This window comes from Notothenia rossii, assembly GCF_949606895.1.
Source record: "Notothenia rossii genome assembly, chromosome: 2".
Classification (NCBI taxonomy): Eukaryota; Metazoa; Chordata; class Actinopteri; order Perciformes; family Nototheniidae; genus Notothenia; species Notothenia rossii.
The window spans coordinates 9,789,229-9,799,881 of NC_136904.1; the positions used below are offsets into that span (position 1 = coordinate 9,789,229).

Genomic DNA, 10,653 nt, shown 5'->3' on the forward strand with positions numbered 1-10,653 from the left:
GTAGTCTTTGGAGACGTGCAAAAGTGTCAACACTATGAGAAGCTGTCATATTTAGTTTTTCTATTTGCACTAATGGAGGACATTAAAAGGGCTATGAGTGACTGTAGCAAGGAAGTAAGAGACTGGTAAATTATTTCAATAGACACTAAATACTTTCAGAAACACATTGCACAAATTCATGTACTCATCAATTTGCCAAAAATGTACTTTCCTTTAACGATATCACAGCCTTAATGTGCACATCAGTGACTACATCTGCTCTACTTTTCTTTGGTATATTGTCTGCAAAAAATAACTGAAGTTGTAACTTGTCTTTTCTGAGGATCTATTTGTGCCACTGTCTAGGTAAGTGTCTTCAGGGAAACAGAACTGGAGTAATAAAAGGCTGTAGGAAAAAGACGAGAGGGGATGGAGGGATTCGCCCGACGGTTGCAAAGGGATTGAACTGATTGACAGAAACTGCAGGACAGTTGACCCCCCCCCCCCCCTCTCTTTGATAGTGTTGACAATGTGGTTCCAAAGGGGAAAGATGGGGGATTATTAGATCCTTAAGTGCAAAAGTTCTCATGTGCGACACCTTGTTTTCTATCTCTCCAGGAAAATGTGGAAGACTTCAAACAGATGTGTCCTCTGGGCTCTGAATCACAAGATAATTAAAAGGCTCTTGACGAGCAGAGGGCTGCGTTGTGATATTGCGCCGCATCATCTGTCTAGAACTCTGCACAATGCTGCTGCATTGATAGAATCCACTCAAAAGGGCTCTATGCAAACAGTTAAGAAAATAAATGATCACCTGGCTTTCATCACGCACAGAAAGAGGACCCATTGTGTGAGAAAGGTATCATTTTGTCAATGAAGCACTGGAATATTCTATTATCTTCAAAAGGGGCAATAAGCATTGCATGACTTTAATCTCAATCTCTATTTACGACCAAGGGCATGCGGCATCAAAAGGTCTCCGCATAGTAAGATACAGCAGCATTCAAACTACAAAGTCACATTTTTAAGACGGTGACAAGTAGCAAAGCAGATATGTAAAAGAAGCATCTGGAGGGGAGCAGGATGAGAGGCAGTAACAATCCTTTCAAACCCCCACAGATATGTTACGGTCAGCATGTGCTCAAGGACTACACAATCTTTCTAATTTAAAATACTTCTTATAATTGATTTTGTTGGACTACTTGTCTCTTTTTTTCCAGTTGAGGATGTCACTCTCTGGTGACCACATCTGCTCACTGGGTGTCGCTTGTTCAGAGTGGAAGAAGGCTGTTCAGTTTTGGATCTGGAAATGAGGCTGTAGATTGGATTATGATGCCATTTTTAATCCATCTTTTTCCCTTGCAAGATATTGCTCCTCCCTTGCTTCTTAGCGTTATACAACACTTGACAAGAGGAGATTTTGCTCAATTTGGATGCAGTGATGACTATGTGATTCCTTGTGACACTCTAATTTGAGATTATAGGGCCAGGCTTTGATGCAGACATGGGAAAAAAAACTTTTAGTCACAGAGATCCTGCTCTTCTCTGGACCCATTAAAAGGTCCCCCTCATCTCTTTGTGTACTTTAATTATAGCCATCTTGTCCTGTCTCTGATCCTGATTTTGGCGGAATTAGGCATCCAACTATCATGTTTCTCCTAGAACTCATCTCAACACGCCGTCTTAACTCAATGACATGGTGAACTTCTTTCCTGAGTAAATGGGCTTCAAATATAATTTGGAGCAGACCAATACTGATGAAATGGTTGAAGTTCCTTCACTTATTAACTTTTAATCCACTGGTGATTCAAAGTGAGGAGTTTTTCTCTTTTTCATGTAAGTCACAGATAAAGAATCATCATTCCATACACAATTAGCCGAAGCACAGGTTCAAAGCTTTTTCTCTGCTGATTGACACATCTGTGGTTTTAATTGTAGTGTTGAGTGATTCTGTAATCATAGCTCTGAGTGATTGAAGAACAAGCAAAACTGATCTCAGACCAGCAGAATGTTTAATTACGGTAATATATAGTATCTACCCTCAGACCCCGAACAAGTGGGTGGCTAGCCTCATTTTTTAGAGCACTTCTGTCTCATTGCATTTTCATTTATCTATTTATTTTGGACGCTCTCACAGAGAGAGAGAGAGTGAGTCACATGTCCATCTATTTCACTGAGTAGTGTATTGCCCCTGTTTCAGCATCTTGCTCAAAACTCATGACTGGTGCCAAATCTCTGACCTTTCAGTATCAGGAGAGTCTCCCCAAGCCCCAAATCACCCTTCCTCGTGACATTTAACACAGTGAGGAAGAGAGCAGAGGGGGTCAGTGGAAAACACAACCAGCTGGGAGGAGCACAATAAAAATGGCAAACTGTCTAATTCATGTCTCACTTCCTGATGATGACCTGTCTTAATCAGTGTAGTGTTATAGTAAATCTGTAAATAGTTCCCAGAGAACAGTATGCTTAAGAAACCCCTTGTTTAACGGTTTGGCGTGAGCAGACACTAGATTTTGAAATGCAAAATCACAATCACCACTGGCAACACTTTAACAACAGTGTTGGCCACCTGGGTCAAATTCTGAGGTCCATCTGAATCAAAGATCTAAGGGGGCTTACATTTTATACAAAGTAGCATGTTCTTCTGAAATGCACAAGAAAAACTACATCATGACATCTGGGGGATGAATCAGCCATTAATATACAATTTTTAATAACACATCGAGATATGTTAGCCACTGCAGGACAAACTGGCAGATAAATGTGTCTCTTTTTTACTCTAGAAGTCTTGGGTTTTTTCTCTGACGCCGAGTGTGTAAGCAACTCACACTCAAAACTCACATTTCTCTCAAAGTAAGATATCTTGTTATTCACACTGTGGTGTAAATTGAGTTTCTATATAACATGCCATTACGCCATCAACACCAGGAAGAATAGACAACATTCAATGTCACAGACAAGGAGAAATACAGTACAGTAAGTGGAACGGTGACAGTCTTGCTCAATATCATTTTACAGCAACACAGATGTCTCAACATGATTTATATGAGAGATGCATGAAATAAATGCGAAGGCTGACACAGCTTGAAATGAAAGTGTTTCACCTGAATTATTAAACCAGAGCAAATTAGTTCAATTAAAACAAAAGAGAAGCTCCATTACCTATATAATACAAAATAGATGTATTTTTTCAAACCTAATTTAATTCGATAGATTAAAGGAAGCAAATTGAGTGAGCACTTTTTATTCAAATCATATATGAGGCCCATCTAATAGGATTATATACTCACTTGTGTAATAGTATATGTAAACTTTGTAGTTCAAGCTACAATCATACTGTTTGGCAAGGTGTGCACAAACAGCTCACGAGAACTTCTTAGAAATTCATCTTCTGAGATCACTTTAATCAAACAAATGAATTTCACCAATTGTTTAAAAGCATATTATAATAATTCTTAAAGCCAAAACAAGGGGTAAAGGACCAATCTAGTCTGGCTTCGCTGTTAAGAGACTCCATGTGGCCTTAAATCAAATACATATGGCCAATAACAAACTCAAGGGCACATACAGCCGAGAGGAATCTGTATGCCAACAAAAAAGGACATGTGGACTTTCAGCAGCTACAGTGGGTCACTACAACAATGCAGACTTACAATGTGTTGTTCTTTCCAAAACTGCTCAAAACTTTAACAATTACTCATAATTAAGACTAAACAGATAATACAATGCATAAGAAGAATAAGAAAATCAATGTAAGCCTGAGAAGACAATGTTAAGTGGAGGCCTAGCTAACTCTGAATAATGTCTCCTGTGCACGAGCTTCCTCAAATAAATAAGAAACCACTAACGGGCTTCAATTATGCATCCGTTTGGATAGCATCTGCCCAGATAGGTAAATTGGCCTAATAAGAAAAGGTTGTGTTTTCTGTGGGTTGTTCTTTAAAACAACACATTGTATACAGGCCTCCTGAATAATAGGACCATATCCTGAAGCTAATGTAATTGTTTTACTGCTTATGAATATCCTTATTAAATTGTAAGTATATTTAAATAGCAGAATTATAAATATGGCTTTGGTCAAATGTCATATTTTAAAATAAATGGGGTAAATAAGTAATGAAAGTGCCATGAAGCTGAATAAAACAATGAATAGGCTTCTCTGCCTTTATAAAATATATACACTGTGAGAAAAATACTTTGAGTGGGAAAGACAATGATTTTAACGTGATGCTTCAATTTAAACCTTGTGTTGTTTGGGGAGTGTATGGTGCTGAATTTACCTGAAATCACTGTATGGGTGAATTATCCAAAATCCGGCGGATTTAACCCGCTCTTGTTCTCGTTCCACCGCCTTCTCACTTCCAAACATCCTCAGGGAGAACTTGTTGACCCCTGGTTGAAGCATTGCCCCTAACTGTCTGTGCATGAACCCTGCTTGAAATAATCTCTCCTCGTCCGGCAGAATTTGATCAATGCCATCCAACTTTATAAACCCTGACTGCTGTTCTGGTGGATCTTTTTGCGTACCACCACCACCACCACCGCCGCCGCCACCGCTGGCCCCTTGCGCGCCTTGATCCGGCGGCCCATCACCGATGGCTCCGGGTGGGCTCTCCTCGCTCGGGGTGACATCCCCCTCGGTGATGAGGCACCTCTCCTCCGCCGAGTCAGAGTCGTGCACATGGCGACTTGTGATGGAAGAGAGGCTGCCTCGATATCTCCGACAATCTCCATTAGAGCTGGTCTTCATCGGTCTCCCTATGTCCGTCTCCATGATCACAGTCTCCCCACTTTTGGTCTCCCCGATGCCTTTGCAGCTTCCACCAGAGGTCGGCGACGGTGACAGCAGAGGCTTCATCCTGAGACTCTTCCTCCGGGTGTCCTTGTCTGCGTCTTCTCCTTCCCCCATTATAGATGCTTTTTGTCCAATGTGCTGTGGCAAACTATAGAGCCTTTTACGCATGGAGGAGTGCAGCCTTTCCATTATGACATTGAGACTAAGTGGAGAAAATGAAATAAATCCAGGTTGTTAGGCTGTATAGTAACGGTTGTTTCCACCAGCCTCCGCGCTCCCTATCTGTTTGTGAGAGCGATCAGTCTGGAGCTAATCTGTATCCCTGAAAGCCTGCTACACATGACATGGACCGCCGTGGCTCTACTGAAACAGATGAGGGACACACTTTATCATAATAAGACTACCAGACAGTTTGCATATGTCCTCACGCACAGCCTGGGCGGTCCGCTTGGCCACTGCGTCCCCGATCTTTGTGCCGTTCCGACATTGTGCGCAAAAGTGGAAAAAACTGCTTGAAAGTCACCTTAGCGTGACATGTGAGGGACGTGCAGACGGACGGTGATATGGAGACGAGGGAAAGGTCATGCACGACGAAGGATGCTCTTTTCACCAGACGTCTTTCTCCAGCTGACATCAAACTACGCGACACAATCATGCAAAATACAGTAGAGCATTCCAGGGACCGCTGACATCACTGATCCATAGTCATGGTGCGTTTTGGCAAATTGTGAATATTCATGATGCTGATCTATTGGGTTGCCATAGGAGCGAGAACTGCAACTAAGCTCAGCCCACCTTGTTTAAAGGGGAATGCTCTTCCCATTCTTAAAACGCTCTCTTAAGTTAAGGCTACAGGTAGTGCAAAGCCATTGTTTAGCCATGCTGTGGACTTCACTTGGAAGTAGCCCGTTTTCACAGCACTATTTTCAGTCTGATTTACTGCGTAAATTGCGCACACAAATACAGTTGGAGCTGGAATATGCTCAATTTGGCAAAAGGTGTTTTATCGACTGGCTCCCATACAGAACTGCCAAGTCCCTTTTCAAATGGCAATGTATATAAAAGCTACATGCATACATTTAAATGTTATTTTATTAACCCATTGAGTATCTTTAACATTTCTTTAACATTTAACAACAAAATATATAAAGTAATATATTCAGAAAATTTAAATATTGTTCTTCTCAACAAACACAAAACTATTCAATGATAAATCCTGCAAATATTTTGTTTGTTTGATTTCCCTGAAAGTCTGACTTTAATAACGTCATATTTTACCCAATTGTGTAATATAAACATACATTCATTGTGATGGCCATCATTTGCCTTGCAAAAAATTACATCTATTGTAGTACAACATTTAAATTAGAAAGATGAGTCTCTGTTAAAAAATGATAATACATACAATTATTATAAAAGGTATATGAATGAATGTTTATTTATATAGCCCAATATCACAAATGTTACATTTGTCTCAGTGGACTTCACAGTTTGTACAGAATATCAGTATGACAATACGACACCCTCTGTCCTTAGACCCTCACATCGTACAAGGAAAAACTTCCAGAGAAAAACCCACAGTTTAAAGGGGAACATGGAAGAAACCTCAGGGAGAGCAACAGAGGAGGGATCGGTGCAATAGATGCCGTGTGTAAATCGAAGAGATAATACATTTACAGCGTAGGTAGACCGAATGTTTGGAAATGCATGTGTCTATAATAGGAAGATGAATCCATGAGGATGTCAACAATCCTGTGGGAGCCATCAGGGATGATGAGAGTCAGGCAGGACCACAGTGACAGGTTCAGCCACGACTCGAAGTCCAGGACTCAGATCAGGACTCAGGACTCAGATCAGGACTGAGGACTCTAACTAACCCTCAGCTTTTAAAGCAGGTTATTGACCTGAAGTTTAAAAGTAAGACAATCATCAAGCCAGATACCTAGGTATTTATAACAGGTAACCACTTTGAGTACTTGTCATTGTATAGTAACAACATCTAAAACAGGCTCTGGTGTCTTTTTAGCTTTAGAAAAGAGCATTACCTTGGTTTTATCAACATTTAAAAGAAGCTTAAGCTCAGCGAGCTGAGTCTGAATAATTTAAAAAACAGCCTGTAATTTAACACCAGCCTCGTTAATGGAGGGACCTGCACAGTACATCACGGTATCATCCGCATAAAAATGTAAAGTAGCTTCATCCACATTTTCACCTAAGCTGTTGATATATATGGAGAATAAAAGTGGACCTAAAACAGAACCTTGAGGAACACCATTAGCAATGTTTAACCACTCAGAAGACAGCCCATCAAAATGAACACATTGGGACCTTTCAGAGATGTAGTTCACAAACCACCCCACTGCATGGCTGGATATGCCAATACTGAGTAGCCTCTGCTTCAAAATGCGATGATCAACGGTGTCAAACGCTTTGGAAAGGTCAATAAATAGGGCTGCACAACTCTGCTTATTATCTAAAATACTCGTAATGTCATTCACCACTTTCATTGTCGCAGTGATGGTGCTATGTTGCTTTCTGAAGCCTGACTGATGTTTAGACAGGAAATCATTTTTACATAAAAACTCCTTTACCTGTTCACTCACTAGGCGTTCGAGCACCTTCGCCAGAACTGACAATTTTGAGATTGGCGTATAATTATTTAAAATAGTTGCCTCCCCTCCTTTTAGCAAAGGCAAGACATAAGCTGACTTCCATACTTTTGGAATTGCATTTGTGTTGAGGGAGAGGTTAAAAAGAGTAGTAAGAGGAAGAGCAATCAAATCTGCAGCTATCTTTAAAAAGAAAGGTTCTACGTTGTCCGGGCCAGCCGGTTTCTTAGGATCTAGCTTAGATAAGGCTTCATGAACAGCATTGACAGTAAAAGGAGTAAAACTGAAAGGGTTTTCCAGACCACATTGTTCAGAGTCATGGATTGGGGTGTTCACAGAAGCAGAGTTAGAAACAGAATCAAACAGAGAACCACAGGACACAAAATGCTTATGAAAGCAATTTGGCGTAGAGGCCCTGTCCGATATAGTGCCAGATGCTGTGGTAAGGCACGGAGGTAGCTCATTACGGATATCACCGGTGGATATCGATTTTATGGCTTTCCAAAATTTCCTAGGATTATTTAGGTTTTCTGTGGTAACTGACAAATAGTACTTCGACACTTTTGACATGTGAAGTGAAGCTATTCCTTAGCTGCCTAAAACGCAGCCATTCTACCTCTGAGCCTGATTGCCTATTGCCCAGGCCTCGTTTCTCTCATGCAGGAGACTAGACAGTTCAGCAGAAAACCAAGGATTGTCTCGTCCCTTTACTCTAAATGTACGCAGGGGTGCATGTCTATCAATGATCTCCATAAAACCAAGATAAAAATAAGACCATGCAGTTTCTAAATCAGCACACAGATCGATTTTTCCCCAATCAAAACCAAACAGATCATGTACAAAACCCTGCTCCACAAAATGTTTTATGTCTCTCTTAATAATAATACGAGGTTTAACCTTTTGAACCTTAGTGTCCCTAATTGTGGCTACGACACAGTGATCACTCAGATCATTTGCAAATACTCCCACAGATGAGTATTTATGGGGAACATTAGTTGAAATGAGATAAATTAGGGAGGATTTATTAGGGGACTTAAAGTTAGGGCGAGTAGGACTGTCAACAATCTGAATAACATTCAAAGAGATACAAAGGTTTTTAAAATCCTCTGACACTGCAGTTAACCAGTCCCAGTTAAAATCTCCAAGTAGCACTATTTCCTTGTAGTCTAGTTGCGATAAAAGATTTGCTAGCGAAGACAAGGAGTCCTTGACAGCTGAGGGGGGTCTGTAACAGCCCACCACCATGTTGCCCCTTTGCCACTTCTATATTTAAGGCCAAAAATTCGAATTGCTTACTAATAGATTTGGAAACTATTGTGGTTACACTGAACTTATTTTTTAACATAAATGGCAACGCCACCACCTTTATTAGGCCGGTCGGATCGATACACATTATAACCATTTAAGGCAGTGGTTCTCAAACTTTTTCTGTCAGGCCCCCCCTTTGGAGAAAAAAAAAAGTCGGGCCCCCCCAAAACGAATAATCAGGCTCAGTGGCGGCGCCAGAGATTTATTTTGGGGGTGCTGTGGGGTAGCTTGACGTTTCATAGAGGGTGCTCAAACATTTAGGGTTTCCCATTAATGTACCGGTCGCTACAGTGGAATTTTCTACTGCAACACTGCCCACGTAAATACACAACGTACCCGCGACTGTTACAATGAAGGCTCGATATTCAGCTCACGGCATATAGGTGTAAGCAGGGATAAAGTGCTATTTTTATAGGTGATGTGTGGACGTCACATAGGGGGGTCCGGGGGCAAGCTTCCCCGGGAAGATTTATTTTTAAATATTAAAGTTAAAAGCATCAATCTGGTGCACTTTGAGAGCGAAAGGAAGAGATCTATGGATACATCTCTCAACACCCATATGAAACAGAAATGTAAACAGATTTACTTTTTCTTGATGGATATTTTACAAATCACCCTTTTAAACTTTATTCTTGTTTTACTGTCATATAATATTTCATACCTGTTTTTCATTTATTCTCTTATTTTTTTATAACTATAATGATAATATAAACGTGTGCCTCGGAAATAATTATTTACATTAATGGTGACCAAAACATTTGAGACCCACTGAGATAACACTGAGAGAGTCCTTTAGCTCTCAGATTGACAGGAGAGGACTCTCCTCCACTTTGTTGTTGAAAAAACTCCTTATATCCGTTAGCGTAGCTCGCTAGCACCAGAAGCTAACAACAACAATCTCCAGTACCGGTGCGCTCTCTCTCTCTCACGCGCACACAAAATGGCTCGTTCCACACACACACACAGAGCCGAGCTTTAATGAAACAGAGACCCAGACGTAATAGTACTGTACTGCATCATATTATTTTCGAATCAATAATTTTTCAAATTATGATTTTTATTTTATTTTTTATTTTTATCTTTTATTTTATTTTTTTATAACCATTTTTCCTCCTGGTCTCTCGCGCCCCCCCTGGCATGCCTCTGCGCCCACCAGGGGGGGCGCGCCCCCCACTTTGAGAACCACTGATTTAAGGCAATGTCAGAGGCCAAAATAGATTTATTTAGCCATGTTTCTGATTAAAAAATGACGTCAGCGTCAGTCGAAGTCGCCCAAATGCGGACTAAATCTAGGTTACCTAACAGACTGCGCACATTCAAGTGGATGAAACCCAACCCAGACCTAGCTTTAAAATCAGCAGGAGTAGCGATCTGACTACTACTACTGGGCGGACCAGGGTTAGGTTGTACATTTCCTGACAGTAATAACAACGACAAAAACAGGCATCTTTTCCTCTTAAGCGACACACATACATTGTCATCTACTTTAGAAACACCGGAAAAGTCTGCGAGAGTGTGATTTGAGCTTAAGAAGCAGTCCTGAAGAACCATCATCGCAGGAAAACAAAAAAGACAAACATATTTTTGTGAAATAATTATATTATATCATATTCACATCATTAATCCAAATATGCTAAGTAACTATAAGTATTCAATATTCAATTCGTGGAGTAAAAGTATAGGCAACACTATTTAGCTCTGAATTGTAATGGATTAGAAGTACAAAGTAGCAAAAACATTGTACTTAACTGCAGTACTTGAGTAAATCTACTAGTTACTTTACACCACTGCATACAAGTGTTGTCATTCCTGAAAATAATACAAAAAGAGAGTAAAGACAGTCTTTGGTCAGTCAAATTAAAACATGTGTTACGCATTTGATTAAAGTGGGCGGTGTCCTCACGCTGCGCGCCATAGCGTGAACAGGCCAGCCCTGCCCACAACTCTCTATTAGCGGTCAAG

The 10,653-nt window shown here is 40.5% G+C and overlaps 1 protein-coding gene across 1 annotated transcript in view; it reads right to left on the bottom strand.

The window, feature by feature from the left end:
* hcn4 (hyperpolarization activated cyclic nucleotide-gated potassium channel 4) overlaps positions 1-4,963 on the bottom strand; it is a gene marked incomplete at its 5' end in the record, with an annotated part of 71,805 nt that extends 66,842 nt beyond the window's left edge. The window contains one exon of the mRNA XM_079663226.1: positions 4,260-4,963. Coding sequence (XP_079519352.1) covers positions 4,260-4,963 — 704 coding nt within the window. The remainder of the gene's footprint in view (positions 1-4,259) is intronic.
* Between the last annotated feature and the right edge of the window lie 5,690 nt (positions 4,964-10,653).